Source organism: Triturus cristatus, chromosome 12 (assembly GCF_964204655.1).
Source record: "Triturus cristatus chromosome 12, aTriCri1.1, whole genome shotgun sequence".
Taxonomy (NCBI): domain Eukaryota; kingdom Metazoa; phylum Chordata; class Amphibia; order Caudata; family Salamandridae; genus Triturus; species Triturus cristatus.
In genome coordinates, this window is record NC_140595.1 from 412,392,948 (window position 1) to 412,410,190 (window position 17,243).

Sequence of the window (17,243 nt, forward strand, 5' to 3'; positions counted from 1 at the left end):
ACCCTGTTAGCCAAGCGTATGAACTTTAGCATTTTCATGTTTTGTCTCTGTAATGTAAAAGTTATTAGCAATTTCCATGTTAGTCATTCCATAGGATTTTCGAAACCCGAGGATTGTTTTAACCAGTGCTTGTTTGTTTTTATCATTAACCATATTGAGTGTCTGCATAGATTTTACACACTTTTTCTATTTTTTTAATTTATATCTACTATTACTTTCTTTACTATCCACATGTCGATGTTGACTTTTTTTAATTTTCATATTGTTTTTTTCAATGCCTCAGAACTTTATTGGTTAACGCGTAATGTTTACAATTGTCTACGGAGTGGAGTATTCACCGTGACTTCAACATTTGTACATGAAGTGTTGTTGCTTTTTGATTTATTTTCATTACATTTAGTTTACATGGCATTACCCCATGTGTGTACGTTCGGTTGTCATGAGTGTTTTCACTCGCATTGTCATCATTTTTTTAATCTCACTCTGGCGTTTGACTCCAGGTGTATCACTGTTCATATTCTCCACACTTCGTTGCTGACACTTCGTATCAGTCCGACGGTCGCACACACCACATGTCAGTCATTCTGTTGTTTTAATTTATTTTATTGGTAGTCTCTATCTGGAGACTTAGAGTACTACAGCACATCGCGGGGTTGGCAAGAGAATTACATTATCTCAGCGTAAAATACTATGGCGCTACCTGTTAGTCCTCTATCTATGATTATGGGCCTCACATCGGCCCAGCTGCTGTAATTGGTTTAAATTTGGCGCGATTTTTACTAGTCGAAAACTTTTCGAGCCGAGGAGAGGACGCCACTTGCTAGTAGCCGATTGCACTCCGTCGCGCGTTTGGAGTAAGTTTCATTCATCGTTTTACATTGAGTTGCAGGTCTTCACATTGTAACTAAAATACGACAGCTTACAGTTATTATTCTTTACGCTCACTTCTGTTATCATTTTTGCCTGTAGAATGTCTCACTGAGGACGAAGTGTTCACGCCGGGTTCATATGCTGTTAGAGAGACTCAGATGCTGTATCACCCGCTTTAACATTTAAATTTCCACCTGTTTACGGGGGGTAAGTTTATGTTATATAGATAACGCCTACCAGTGTGTCAGTGGTTTTGAGCATTTGTGCTCATGGAGTCATTTCTTTTTGGTTTTTAGCATCAGCGTACCGGCTTATTTTGTTCCATTTCTCATTAATGCCACACCTACATAGCATTTGAGGTGAGCTAGCATCATTATTTTATTTAACTGACATGCTGAATACACGTAGTTCTTTCTGAGCATTTCTTCTGTGTTTTCGACAGTTTTATTTTTATTTTATCCATTCTGATTTCCAAATGTTTTTTTTGGGAGCTATGGTTACCATAAAAACTTTTTTTACGTGCACTGTTGGGTGATGGAATTTCTTCTGGTTAGACTCGCGGTTATTTTTCAAAAAAAGAAACGTTGATTGACTAACACAAAATATCACGGTTGTATCATGAGGACCATGTGAATCAAGTAATCTGTCACTATGTATCTTTCTTCCTTGTGAAAACAGGGTAACTATGTACTGTATGTGTAACATTATGTATTTTTTCTACAGAACGCCCCTGACGAAGGGACAACCAAGTCCCGAAATGCATTGGGCTCATCACAAGCATTTTCACGTGATCTCATGAAATGTTATGTGGCATGTTCAAATATTATATTGTGTATTGTTTATGACAGTTGTTTACCATTTTTTGAAAAAATGTTGAGACATGAATAATGTCATTATTATTTATCTGAAACCGAAGCCAGCATATATGTTGAAAATATATGTTTAAACGAGAATCTGTGTTGGATGTTTTTTGATTGATAATTTCTTATAAACTTTTGTGAACTGAGATTATTCACTAGTGACGTAGCTCACAATTAGCACAGTGCGCAGCGTCAATCATCAGGTGATTGATTCATTGTTTTGAGCATAATTCAAGCATTCCATCCATCCCTTTATTGTTGGCTATCAAAATTGAGATGCAGATTCTATCAAGAAAGAATAAATTCTCCCTTTCCATGCCCTGCTTTCTACCGTAAAGAGCCAATGCTAATCACAAGAAAAATGTGAACATGCTTATAGCTACCACGACAGCAGGAGCACCATCCTTGTTTGAACAATATTATCCACAGGCTCAGTAAGATCGAAATTAATGAAAAGCACCATCTTAGGCCTGTTCAGTGGCATGCTGTATAATGGATTCTGACAAGTGAAGACTGCGTCTGGATTAACAGTTGTAGAGAAATGTTTGCAATTCTGTGTGCTCTCTGAGGATAATTATGATGATAATAATTATAATGCATCCCCACTGCACTTCTTCTCCTGGTCTTCTTTAAGGAATGGGAGTTTCCTTTTAAGCTGGACCTGCCAAGATATCCAGCCGAAGTAGAAATATCTGAGGAAACAGTGTTGTCTCAGTAGCATAGTGTGCACACACCACTGGCCTGTGAGTTTTGGTTTTAGTATCTATTGGGTTAGTAAATCCCGTACAGTTTGGCACCTTGCCCACTTCTAATATGGTAATCTTGCCTTACGCTAGTGTATTTTAAGCACACAGCTGGACTTATAGAAATCAGAAAAACAGCAGTCTGTTTTATAAGGATGCCCTTTGGCTCACACCATGAATAACTAATTTGTTCTGTTTTCTTCAAAAGAAGAATCCTGCTTCATGGCAGGAGTTAAAAGCACCACATGTTATAAGGAAAGCAAAAAACATCATACCAGGTCAGACTTCCCCCATTGCCTCAACCTAGCATGTACCACTTGCAACCGCCTAGCTAAATGTTGTTGGTTGTGAAGCTTCGCAGGTGTTGTTTTTTCCAGTCACACCTCATTCCTATTTTGTGCTGCCCATCGAAACTGCACCTATTTTTATTTTTGCAGTTTAATATGGCGCAAATATTACCCAAGGGCATTAGATTGCTTTACATGAGCATTGGATTACATTACACAAGGTCAGATTCATTTTTTTTCTCTTTAAGGCAAGAGGTCATTAAATGGTTTGCCCAGAGTCACCGGATGTTGACCCGACCACTGCAGTTGCAAAGTCAATTGCCCTGGCAATTAGGCCTCATCTTTTCCCCTCACTTCTCTCCTGTCTACTCAGAATGATGCTGTGGCTGGCAGCTTGCAACACATTCCACAGCACTCTACTGCAGGATCCTCTCTTACAGCACCCAAAGCTCTCCTCCAGAACACATCATGGCCGCTCTCCAAGGAATATCAGGTACTCTCTGAATTGGAGCGTGTCTTTGAAATTCTCATATGGGAAGCAAATTATTTACAAGGGTTCTGTCGGCTCTGGAGGAATTAGGACTTGCCTCTGCTTTTTAACTACAACCACCATTGTGTCATAAAGCACAATGAAGCAAATTCCCAGAGTGATACTGGTGCGTCTAATATCCATACGTTATATTCATAGATGTACTTGCAAGTTTTGGGGGACTTATCCTTTTCAAGTGCAAGTACATATATTGAGAATATTGGCCCTGACGCAATCTATTTTACCCTTGCTGTGTTCCTTTTTGGGCAAGCACACGCAATGCAGTATCATCCACGCAGTGTATTTTAGCAGGATTAGTGGTACACATTTATGATTACACAACCCATTTTATTGATTTGCCAAACAGTGTACTGCAAGCTGTTTCGCGCTTTTTGTAGACCTCGCCTAAAGTGTGTTACAAAATATCTATCTTTGCATGGGAAATGTTGTTAATGCATGCACCAAGTCTCTGAATTCCTTCTCTTGAAATTCTAAGGTTCACTCAAAATCAGGTGATTTATGAGCTGCTTTTGAGTGCCAGCACCTGGCAGATGAAGAAAACCTACCAAGCATCAGTCATAAACACAGAGCACGCAATTTAATTTTAATGTGCTCGTTAGTCCTAGCACATTTCAGACAGAAGTGTGAACCCAAGACAAAATTATAGCAAAATGACAATTTTTAATGCTGCTGTAGAAAAAAGGTTATTTGAAGAATCATATAATGGTGCTTCATTGTCAACAACAAAACAGGACACAGAGTGCAATTCAGTGTCTGTGCTGTTTACATGCCAATATTTTATACATAGATTCTCATACGGTGTCAGCTGTCAGTTACTTCAGCAAATTAACATCCAAAAATGTGCTGGTAACCACGGGTTACCTTTCATATGCCTAAAGATAAAGCTGCAGTATGGAATCCTGGGAGAATAATTAGGCAAACATAACAGAAAGTTCCCAGTTCAACTAAAAAGGCATTCTACAATAGGAAATAACAACCGAGCAAACTTAGATGATTATATCACAGAATGCCTCATAACTCTTATGCAAAGTTTCATTTTAACAAACATTTTTAAAGGATTTATCGAAGGAAATACAGTACAAGTTTTTTCAAATGTTTTAACCCTTTGAGCACTGAGTTTATTTCGAACAATTTTCAGTTTATAAATACCTTTAAACGTCTTTTTTGTGCAAAACAGTTATGATGCATGCCAAGGATGCAGTCGGTCCATGGCTTCTGTCAATCATGTTTTTTTTTTAAAACAACATTGAAATGATGCTAATAAATATGTATAATTTAAACATGAACCTCTTTCAATATAGATGTATTGCAAAACAATCATACTTTCTTTAAGAATAATAGTTTTTAATAGTTTATAAAGGTTATCTGTCGCAAATTATGAATAATTTACAGTGTTGTAATGTCATAAAAACAGATTAGACCTAAAAATGTACAGCTTACATAGGCACAGCTTATGTCTAGAGTAAATCTGCAAAATAAAATAAGATTGATAAAAATGATGGAGACAAAATGTCTGATATATCAATCACAATTTTTAGAAGCGGTTTTCAACTCTATACATTATATACATCTATGCTGAGAGTGAAAATTAAAAAAAAAATGTTTGCAATTATAGAAACTAAAACCCCCTGCAAACCTGTTTAATCAGAGGTTCAGCTAAGCTGGTAAACATCGTTTTTTTTCTTTTAAAAACTGGTTTGATACAATGTACCAACTAAACAAAAGAAGTGCTTCAGAGTACTCAGAGGGCTAAAGTTTAAAGGCTCAGAAATGCCAGCACACGTAGGTCATTAAAAAAAGTGCACTGGAATTAATTAGAAATTGTTTAATAAAACTGTTCGTCAATGCATGCAGCTCGATGCATCCCAGGGATGCACAGCGATTAAACCCAATGTACACAAACTTCCAAACACTGATCACTGCATTGTAACCTTCATACTTTACCAGTAACAACAGCTGAGTATGCATCTCTATTAAATACTGTACAGTTGTACAAAACAGTTCAGCCCAGAGTTACTTTCTGGAGTTAAAATAGGAACATGTGCCAAGAAATAAAAGTCAGCTTTAAGGCGTGTTTGACAGTTTTCCTCAAAGCAAATTAGAGTTTTTTTTGTTTTTTGTTTTTTCTTTTATCAGAAGCAACCTCTACTGCTTTTCAAGCTCAGAGACGTACAGGAGATGGTCCTCGGGTGATTTCCCGTGTGTTTTGCTTAGATGGAGTTTAACGGCGTGCTTGCTACCAAAAGTCCGGTTACAAAGTTTACATTGGTAGGAAATTCCAGTCTCTTCCTCAGGAGAAGAAGCCAACAGTTTTTCAGAGGGGGATTTTGTATGTGCTATCTGATTGCTAATTTGTTCGTTTGACAATTTGGACAAGTCTCGTAACCTGAAGCCTAGATGCGATTCGAGGTGACTGATGTAGGTGGAAGGAGTCCTGATCTGCGAAGCGCAGTCATTGCAAAAGAACACCGGATGCCCGGTGTCTAAATTTTTGAGAAACTTAGTCCCCCCTGTCCTTCTGAGTTGGTACTTCACATTGGCGAGCCAATGACTAATTGTTGTCATTGAGAGTCCGGTGAACCTTGAGATATGCATCCTTTCCTGAGGGCTCAAGTCTGACATTATGTACTTCCCCTCTGACGTTTGACGCAAACTGGCGGCAAACTGGGCCTGGAGAATCAGCAAATGTTGCGGGTTCCAGTTGGACTGGCGCCCCTTCCTTTTATGAGCTGGTGTAATTTCCTCTGGTTCCTCTGTTGTCGTACCATCGATGTCAGATTTCTCGGATATACTTGTAGGTGTGGAGGATTTGGACGTGTGACTCTCTGTCAGATTTTTTAGCATATCAGATATGTCTGACAGGGCATTCTCGCGCAGCGGCGAGTTTGACATGAATGACACGACTGCAGATGTCTTTGCCGTTGTCACTGTGGATGAGGAGGACGCAGGCGACGTTGATGTGGATGACAAAAGCACTGAACCCAGTGAGCAGATTTTGTCACTCTTGCCTTTTGTCAAATCTATGGGTTGGTCATTGTTGACATGATAAAAATAACGGTCTATATGGTCCGCTTTTTTAGACTGCATTGGTGGAGTTGCCAAGGCAGCTTTTTCTGCCAAACTGTTGCTCATTTTAAAAAGCATACTCATGGGGTCCATTGAGGGCAAAGAGGGCTTTGCTGCTTTTCCCAGATGAATATTCATGACTGACTGTAGAGCACTCAAAGGGTTTACAAACGGCTGTTCAGGAGGATGGTCGGTTATAATTGCTGTACTACACCCAAAGGTTGGAGGAATTGACCTGATGTGGTGATCCGTGCCATTTTCCACTGGCTCAAGAGGGGGGCTGCCCTTGCATATTTCCCTCTGTGGAATGGGGCTGCTTTGTTGGCTTTTGTAGCCTCCTTCGTTGGAAATATCTGTTTTTGGTGGATCACTAAGGTCGCTGCTGCAAGGTGATGGTGTGGCTCTTTTTATTGGAGATAGTTTTCCCTCAGGCTCTTTCATTTTTTCTTCAACTTTGGCTACCTTTTCTGTCACCTTTTTAACTAATTCTTCCATTGCGTGGAAATTTGTTTTTGGTACTGGTGATGTTTGGCTGCTGGGAGGAGAAACAAGTGAATGGTTTTTGGTTGGGGACAGAACTTCACTGTTTATGTACATAGGTTTCAATGGAGCAATTTTCCCTGATGAGCCTAAAGAGAGTTTCATCATGTTAGGCAACTGATAGGCAGCATGAATGCTTGGGTAACCTCCCCAGCTGGGTGTGCCATTCTGGGCTTTGTTAATAGCAGACGTTACTGTGTTCTCTAATGATTTTAAAATATCTAACCCCCCCTTTGGACTTTCTTCTAGGTCATTTTCAGTCAGGTAATGATATTTTGAGGGAACATCACATTTTTCCTCATTTTCATTCGCTTTCTCCAGTTCATTGTCATTATCGTCAGTTATGTCTCTATCAATTTCTTTTTTGATTTCAACATTCAGTTTTGGTGAAACACTGGAAGGGGTGTTTGAAGGGGAAACAAATGTCGTAGCGGCTAGTGGCACTGACTGGACCTTCTCATCTATTAAAGCATTCATGGTGGGGGTTATTGGAGCCTCTACAATTGGTTTTCCCTTTTTCAGTGCAGAATTGGTCACTTTTATAAAATGTCCTGTAACCATCATGTGGGCTGTGAGCTCCTGCAACGTATCATGAGAACTGCCGCATTCCATGCATTTCAGAATTTGGGATTTCCTTGCTTCAAAATGCCAGGCGTAGCTTGCCCCATTCTGATGTCCATAGCGGTTATTTGGTGTGATGTAAGGATTTGAATTCTTCTGCTGTGATTCATTTGCATCAGAAATTGTGGCTTTTGGTGTTCCCCCTGGTGAATCTGGAGAGCTAGGAAGATCAATCTCTAAGGCTACTTTCTTTCTTGTTGTGGGGATGATTTTGGCAGTTACAGGTGTAACTGGCTCCTTCAGAGGCACTTTTTGGTAATGTTTTGTTTTGATCATATGTACACTCAAGTCCTGAAGTGATTCAAATGAATGGCCACAATACATGCATTTCAACACTTTCTGGGCATCTTCTTTGCCTTCCATTTCTAATAAAGAACGTTTACGTGGCTTAGACCATCTTTTCGGGTTATTGTTATCAGTTTCATGGTTGTCATCCCGATAGTGACCTGTTTCATTCATGTGAACAGTTAACTCTACCAAAGTATCATAGGCTGCGCTACAATCTTTACACCGGAATTTACTGGCTCCCGTAAATATGGAGCCATAGAGTTTACTGCTCTGTCTGTACAACTGAACAGTGCTGAAAAGACTTGGCTCTGGTACAAGTCTGCTTTGAGAAACCTGTTGCAGTGTTTTTGCCATAGCACTCTGATGCCAGTCGAAGCTTCCACTTCCACAACTACTGCTGCTGCTGCTGCTACTGCTGCTGCTAGCATTATTTTTTTCTGTGGTTGTTTGGTGTATGTTCAAGTTCAACGTGGACCAATAAGAATTTGAGAGGAAGTTATTGTACACAGCTTTCATTTGTTCTAAACTGTCGGATACACTTAAATCCTCCAGCGGGGCGTTTGCCTCCTTGATCTCCTCCTCATTTTTAATGGAGTTGCTCTCAAAGTCCGCCATGCGATCACTTGTCTCGCTCACGTGAGATTCACTGTCCATTTCATGGCTGGAGAATTCAGCGGCCGGGGAGTCATGGCAGCCTGTAGAATCCTTTTCAGGGCAGACATACTTGGCTGGAGGTTCCCCATCAATATCGTCAGTAGGGTCCACATCTTCATCAACGAGTGCAGCGGCTTTTAACTCGTCTGAGACATATGCTGCGATGGGGGAAAAAACAAACATGTATTACTAACAGAGACTACAAAGAAAAACTTAAAACACATTGCAATTTAGCTAAGCAAGCAACTACATTTATTGTTAATATTAAACAGTTAAATCATGGTCTTTCTTTAGAAGAGAAAACGCTTTTCACAAATAATTTGCCACCTTATTCTTCTCAAGGGGCAACAGCTTGAAATTAAAACTAAATTTGAAATTAATGAAGCACATTCTGGAGGTGGCATTCATTTCTAAAGTAATAAATTACTTGTATCAACCTCAGAGACAGCAGTTCCTGTCTGTCAATTAATATGTCTTTTGCTTCTCCTACCCCTAATGCATTTCTTAACAGACAGATTCACAATTTAAATTAAGCAAGCATTTCTTACTCATTACAAGTTTGATGCTCCACTTTTAATAAACACATCTGCAAAAATAATAATCCAACCCAGAGAAAGGGAGAAATTTGCATCAATTGCAGCAAATTAAAAGTAGTGATTTATATCGTATGTGTGAGTGAGTGCAAAAGATTGTAGGTTACATCATTTTCAATAACATGATACAGGAATGTATGCATATAGATCCAGTATAAATTTGATGTAAGATTAGATATATATATGTATATCACTACAGCTTTGTTTAACCCCTTCCCCGCTCATGACAGAACCGTTCCGTGATGAGCCACGGTTGCCGTGTGCTCATGACGGAACGGTTCCATCATGACACGCCCGTTGGCGGCCGCTCCGCCTACGCGGCGCTGTTTCCCCGCCTGTGCGGGGGGACAACGCAAATGGGCGGAGTCATGACGGAAGCGTTCCGTCATGAGCACAGCTCAACTGTGGCTCATGACGGAGCGGCTCCGTCATGAGCACAGGCCCACCGTGCTGCCCCAGCGAAGGGGTTAAAGTAGGAAATCATTTTCCTCTTTCACTGTATAAACCCCCAAAGAAAAAGGCTCATTAAAAGTCAATTCAACAATAAGTCAATACAAAAAATAATAACCCAGGAACAAAATGTAATGTTGTCCACATCAAATTACAATAATATTCACTTACACAGATCTTGCACATGACAATATAAAAGTCTGGGTGAGTTCTCATTAGAGTTGATGGTCAGTATGAAACTAGTACACACTACACCATGCCACACAAATGTGCTATCTGCCTGCCTAATGGGTGGTATTCTCCTCAGTAAGTATGGCGAGAGCAGCCCCACAGAGTAAGATCCTGCCGCACTCACCCAGTTTCCTAATCACCCAAGAATTACAAAATGTTCCCATAATGCATTTAAAAAACAGTTCCTCAATGTATCATTCAGTAATTGTCCTCTACACAACCTTTCCCTAGCATCCTTCCATCCCCAGTTTTCATTCATCTCTATAATTTTCTCACTACAAGCCAAGATGTTGAGGCTCTTTCGCACGCCGCAAAAAACATGCCACTGAGCACCACCCTGACAACAAACTAGGCTTATAAACATTATCATCTACTGTAGATAACACCATATCTGCCACATTCAAACTATTTTATTGACTCCAATCATCTCCACCCTAAACTAGCACACACGAACAACTTACTCTCTCCACCATAAACAATCATCAGACATTCTCTACTCTCAACAAAAGAATTTGCTTCCCATTTCTCTTCCTAAATCATTTCAGTCAGAAAAATCCTTCACACGCTACTGACTACCCCTCTCCACCGTGTCACTCTACTGTCAACCCCATCCACAGTCTGACAGACTCTCTTTATTCAGTACATCACCCACTTGGCTTACCTGGTTTCTCAAATCTGATAACCCATCAAGTTTTCTTTCAGACTCTTAGCGCTCACCCTAGCAATCTTTGTGGCCTCATTTCTAAAGTATTTCTTTGCTTAATTTACCTACTTGCTCATTCACTCAAATCAAGTATGTAGCATGTATGCTTTAAATTCACTGTACTTATGCTATTATTAAAAAAACACCTTTATGACTCAGCTACACCTTAGAACTACTGCTCTGTGTTCCCGACTGTGTTTTTTCTCACATATACTTGAACACAACAAGGACCTGTGCAGGTAAGAGCGGTGCGGCCGGGTGGGGGGGAATTTCGAAAGGCGACCACGAGGGAAAATGAAATAAATAATTCATTTTTCCTTGTGGTCACCTGTCAAAATCCCTCCACCCGGCCCCACCGCTCTTACCTGCACAGGCCGCTGCTGCTTGAATACCTAGACTTTAATAGACATATCCCTTGTAATAAACCAAGTAGGCTACTCAATCCTATTCAGTCTGGTGCCCTTGACCATCACTCCACAAAAACTGCCCTCTCGCATGTAACTGATTTGATCACCTCTGTATCACCAACCATCTCATCTCATGTACCCGTATACTCTTTGAACAGCCTGCCGCGCACCCTACTATACACCGTAATGGTCCTCACTATCACTTCCTTAGCTCTCAGTTGATCGACCTCCTCCTGCAAATTATTGCTCAGGTCCTCATTACCAGTCAGAACCTCTCTGGGCTGTGTCGCAGGTCACCCCCAGTTCTCCCTGTATTATACCTCCCTCTGTGACATCACCTCTACATTGGGTTTCTCTTATATGCTGATCACATTCAAATTATTTCTCATTCTCAACTGAAAATTAGAATGTTTAGGTTTTGTTTACCTTTTGTGAATAAGGTGCTAAAAGAATAGACAGTGAAATATTTATAATTCTGTGGCTATAACTTTTAGTCCATAAATATGCTTATACTGCTGTTTCTTCATAATTTAGAGATTAGAGAATATGTCACACAAAGCCACATAATTTGCTCGTTCATGCCACATAATGTGGTCCTCAATTGCCGCATATTCTTAGTGGTTCTGGCAATTGTAAAGCCTTGCTATCTTGATTGAGGATTTTTTAAGTTTTCCAGATTGTATGTAATATGGCTTTTTGCACCACTGCTGTGTACCACAGTATTTTGTGCAATAAAAACACTCAAACGTGCTAAAAGAACAATATAAATCTTCGGATTTTTTGTGACGTATTTATTTATGGTTTGTGAAGATCATTATTTTGATAGAGTTTCAAAAAAGAGGTAAATATTCCCTTTACAAGTACCGTGCAAGCCTGGATAGGCAATGAACTTTTATTTTATGTTATTTGGGTATTTAGTTAAGAGCTTTGCATTACTAGTAGCTGTCTCAGACCTCTTTGTACAGTTATGATTTCCTAGCGGGTATGCTAATTTCCGCGCCATCCAAATAGAAATGATCTTTTTTCCTGGTGTCCATTTCACAAAATGGCTGCCCTGATTAAATATCAAATGTACCTTAGTCCTAGTCTGTTGTAACCGTTCACTTTCCTTGCTTAGGGCATTCTAACCATGTTAATGTTGGAACGGGTTCGCAGATTTTGCTTTGTTTAGTGGGAAAATGTCCCAAGACAGCAGCCACTAAACAAGCCACTGACATGCAATTCCTGCAATGGGAGCTTTGAAATGAAATCTTGTCAAATCACATGATATCCTGGGACACGGAGTTAAGAGGACACTGTCATTGGCTACGTTGATGAGATGATAATAAGGGGCAGTGTGTGCACTTCCTATGGCTGGTTTAAGAGATGTGTGAAAATAAGCATTTTCCCTCTTTAATTCTCTGCAACATCCTTCTGCAAATGTCTAGAGAAATCTTTGGTGAGTGGAAATACCGAGTCCACCACAGAGGGGGCTCGGCGAAACTGTATCCAATACAGGTAAGGAAAAAGTAGAAATGGTGCCATTTCAGAAAATAAATCTTTGAGTTAAATGCAATAAAAAATAAAAAAAAATTGAAATCGATATATGATAATATGTTGTGGTAAATCAGGTGAAATGTAGACGTAATCTATTTCCATAAGATTTAATAATAAAACAGAACCATATCTTTCGTTTTTTCTGGTTTTAAACATTTCTCCTAAATAGGTTTTTAAATGTTAAATTATATTTTGAAGAAATGTGACTTTAATAAAGTTTTTGCATAACTGAATCGCGATTCATACTGATGTTAAGAGTACTCTTTATCTGTACTGTTGCCGGCTTTGCTTTGCATTAAACAATAAAAATGCACCAAGCTTACACATTTTTTAATTTCTAGCAATCCCCAATCATATGATGGTCTGAAAATAGAATGGTGGTACAGATCACCGTTCTTGTCGTGCTGGCTGCAGCACCTGAAAGTGAGCTGTTGTTGTTGCACGGCCTCATTTGTGTGACTTCACGCTACCCGTCCTAGGGACACCTGGGAAAACTCCGTCCCCTTGGAGCTCAAGCTGGGAAGTCAGCAACCGAGAGTGCCCAGGGAGAAGGCTTTCCAAGCTAAACAAGCACTGAAAACAGCCAAGAAGTGCGGAGCTGTGTGCACGCGCAGCAGCCGGCTTGCTCTGTCACTGTGAGGTCTTTCTTTCCCACCTAACTGACATGTTCTACATGCGAAACCTCAATTTTAACTCCTACATAAACCACGGGGCTGGGCTCGTCCAGCTACTGAACAGTAAAATCCAATCAGGTTTTTATTAACAATGAATATGGATGAGGCCAATTTACATATAATGAATCTCAGTGGAGATTAGTCGCGTGGCTGTTGGCCGTTTGAAATCCGGACTGGATTTTACTATCCGGTAGCTTCACAAGGCCAGCCAACTTGATGTCTGCAGTCTCATGCAACAACCAAGATAGGCAGGCTGTTATATAAAGTCCAGCTCCATATACGGCAACTAACACCTCGCCCACCCCAACAAAAACAAAGAAATCCACCCTTTCTATGACATTTAAAAAAAAAAAAAATTGTGAAGGTACAAATGTTATCTTTTTGTATAGACGAAGCAAATTGGCTTTTTTTTTTTCTCCTTCTGAGGCATAGTCACTAGGCAGTTCTGTAACACTTATGTGCACTGTATGCAAAGAAGACGGTGGAATTATCAACCTAATGTTTATTGAAATAATAAATAATGTAATGGGAATGTGTGTGAATAATATGCTAATGCACGGCTGATTGTTTTGGAGGGTTGGGGGAGGCAGCATTACTCAATTAGAGGGCTTTTGGGGCAAGATTGTGGGTGCTGTTGGTGTGAGTGTGTAGATAGGTTGTATAATGTGTCTGTTGTTTTTCTGGGTGTGGTAGGTATGGGGAATATGCTGACATGATAAGTTGCATTGCTTGTGCAACTAGATGGCCTTGGTCCCATGGTGTGCATGTGAAACGTGTGAATAATTATGTTCTGTTGGTATTTTTGGTGCAAGCCCGTTTCTGAGGAGTTTGTTGGGTCCAAGCAGACCGTATTCTTATTGTGCTGTATGCATAACTGTTCAAATAGACCTTTTAATGTGTTATGGTGTTATTGTGGGGTTAACTATGCGAGAGCTTGGAATATGCAGTTGTAATTATGTGTTGACGATTGTTAACCCCTTAAATGCTGGGTCTCCCACCCCCCCCAACCCCATTTTTCTAATTTTTTGCTCTTTCAACTAACTTCCAGTTTGTGGTGCAAACCAGTGATGAAACCCATGGGTGATCCAGGAAACCTATATATTTCTGAAAAGTAGATAACATTCTGAATTCAGCAAGGGGTCATATGTGTAGATCCCTCAAAGAAACTAACTGTGCCATTAAAGAAATATTGAAAATCAGAGGGAAAAAAACAGCCATATGTGACAATGTTTTCATCTGTAACTTTTTGTCCCAATTGCCGACTTACAAAAGCAATGTACCATTATGTTTGCTAGACCTATTCAGTTGTGGGGATATATATGGTTTGTAGGTTCTCCAAGATCTCGAGGTACCCAGAGCCAACAGCTGAGCTGCACCGTACAATAGTTTTTCATTGTGTGCTGTAATAAACCAATTCTATGGTGAAAAAGCTGTAGACAGAAAAATAGGTATCAAGGTAACCTATGTTTTTCTGAAATGGGTACAAGATATGGAGTTTAGGAGCAGTGGTTATTTGTACATCTCTGAATTTGTGCCTATATGAGCATATGATTTAGAGGGTATTTTTCAAAATGTCTTCTTTCTCACACTCCGGTTTTCATTTGGGAGGCTCAAATGCAGTGACATCCAACTGGTAACAACAAATATCTTACTACTCCATGCTCCCACATGTCTTCTGGGAAAAATGGTACGTCACTTGTGTGGGTAGGCCTAGTGCCTGCAACAGGAAATGGCCTGGAATGCAACATGTATACATCACATATTTACACTCAAAACTGACCCATTTTTGCAAAGTGGGTAGCTGTGGATTTTGGGCCTCAGCTCAGCAGAACCTAGGAAAACACAGCAAACCTGTACATTTTTTAAAACTAGACTCCTAGGGGAATCAAGAATGGGCTGACTTGTGTGGTTCTCGCCAGGTTGACTTACCCAGAATCCTTTGCAAACCTCAAACTTTGACTAAAAACACAATTTCTTCACATTCCTGTGCTGGAAAGTTCTGGAATCTGCAGGAAGTCACAGACTTCCTTCCACCCAACATTCCCCTAAGTCGTCTGATAAATATGGTACTTCACATATGTGGATAGGTCCAGTGCTGTGACAGGAAATGGCACAATACGCAAGATGGATACATCATATTTTTCCACTCAAAACTGACCTGTTTTTTTCCAAAGTCTGTAGCTGTGGAATTTTGGTCCGAACTCAGGAGGCATCCATGGAATCCTAACAAACCGGCACATTTTTAAAAACTATACACCTGGGGAATCAAGGGTGGGGTGACTTGTGTGGCTCTAACCATGTTGTTTTACCCAGAATCCCTTGCAAACCTCAAACTTTGACTAACAAAATACATTTTCCTCACATTTCTGTGATGAAAATCTCTGGAATCTGTTGGGAGTCATGAACTTACTTCCACCCAGCATTCCCCTATGTCTTTTGATAAAAATGGTACCTCACTTGTGTGGGTTCGCCTAGTGCCTGTGACAGGAAACAACCGAAAAAGTAACCTGGATACATCACATTTTTCCGCTCAAAGTTGACCCTTCCTTCTTTTGCAAAGTGGGTAGCTGTGGATTGTGGGCTGTAACTCAGGTGGCATCTAAGGAAACCTAACAAACCTGCACATTTTTAAAAACTAGACAATTAGGGAAGAACAGGGTGGTGGTGTGCCTTGTGTGGATCCCATTAGGTTTTGTTACCTATAATGCCATGTTAACCTCAAACTGCCTGAACTGATGCATTTTCTTTACATTTTTGTGATGGAAACTCCCTGAATCCGCAGGAATTCATACAAGTCCTACTACCCAGCAGTACCCCACTAGTGCCAATAAAAACGCTGCCCCATTGGTGTGGCTGTGCCTAGTTCCCACAACAGGAATGGATCAAACCAAGGTTGATGGGAGCCCTTCATAAAATTGTATAAAGCTGGTGCCACTCTCTTAATACAATACGCCAGCAACTGGCCAGCAACCTCAGCTAGGAACACACTGAACCCTGTGTCAGGTGGTTAGGCCTCAGTGCAATGTTGAAAAAACACAGAGATGTCCAGATAAAAGAAATATATTATCAGGAGGCAGCACTCTGAGCCCTTTCTCGATCTATTTATCATGGCCCATCCGAAGCGAAGCTAGCAACAGTGCAGCGGGAACAGTGGCACCCTGGAATAGGGTCAGAGGGGTTCACTTCACACCAATCCCAGTCTGTTTTTTTACTATCAGTCAGAGGATGGGAGATGCAGATTCCTTGCGTGCATTATGGCCCATGGTACCCTTGCTACGCCACTGGTGCCCTTCTGCCATTAATTAGGCAGGTCACATTTAAAAAGAAACTCCGAAAAAGAAGGACACCTTCACAAATCAAGTCTTAACACCCAAACATAAACACACAATGTAAACCAAACTGTCCGCCTTTTTTGTAATTTGTCACACAAATTGGCCTTTCAACATGAAAACGCTTGTAAATGCCTACATTTCTGTGATACCTGCTGAATCCATTTTCTTGAGAAGATTATTGAATGGTGTCAACAAAAAGTGAAGCGACTGCAGGCACAAACCATGAGTTATTTTGTAAGCTGGAATATTCGCTCTCTAGCCGTCTCAGGTGGTTTTAGCATTAACATGGCCTATTGAGAAACAAGCAAAGAATACCGATTTTCTGCAGGTGAGCAAGCTGAAAGATGGCCGACATGTAGGCAATTATCAGCCCGCACTAGCAAGCTGGTTACAGAAACCATGTCATTGGAATGTTATTTGTATTTCTAAAAACATGACTTATTTTCCTTGTGTATTGCACTGCACACATGACGTTTGAAGTTATTGCATGTTGAGTTTTGTTATTTGCATGTTGTGTGAAGTGTTCGCCCTCAGCTCCTAAATATTGGTAGAGATAAACATTTGCTTTTTTTTAATCCAAAAACCAATGCTGCAGCGTGTGTATGCGTACACATGCACGTGCGCACACACACACACATATCAACACATATCATGACATATCTTTATATACTAGGGCCGATCATTGACTATAAAGGAGTTTATTTTTACTATTCGAACTCCATGCACTGAGGGTTAGGTTAAACAGTGGACTGAAGCAACTGCACCATTGGAGGCTTATTCACAAGCCCCTTGCGCCACCGGTGCGTCACTTTTAGCATGGGAAAAAGTGACGCACCGG

The 17,243-nt window shown here is 40.4% G+C and overlaps 1 protein-coding gene across 2 annotated transcripts in view; it reads right to left on the bottom strand.

Annotated features, from left to right (window-relative positions):
• Positions 1-3,952: 3,952 nt before the first annotated feature.
• The window catches only part of TSHZ3 (teashirt zinc finger homeobox 3), a 131,400-nt gene continuing 118,109 nt past the window's right edge, over positions 3,953-17,243 (bottom strand). For both annotated transcript variants that reach the window (XM_085637461.1, XM_085637462.1), the window contains one exon: positions 3,953-8,637. In XM_085637461.1, coding sequence (XP_085493587.1) covers positions 5,456-8,637 — 3,182 coding nt within the window. In that variant the 3' untranslated portion in view covers positions 3,953-5,455. The remainder of the gene's footprint in view (positions 8,638-17,243) is intronic.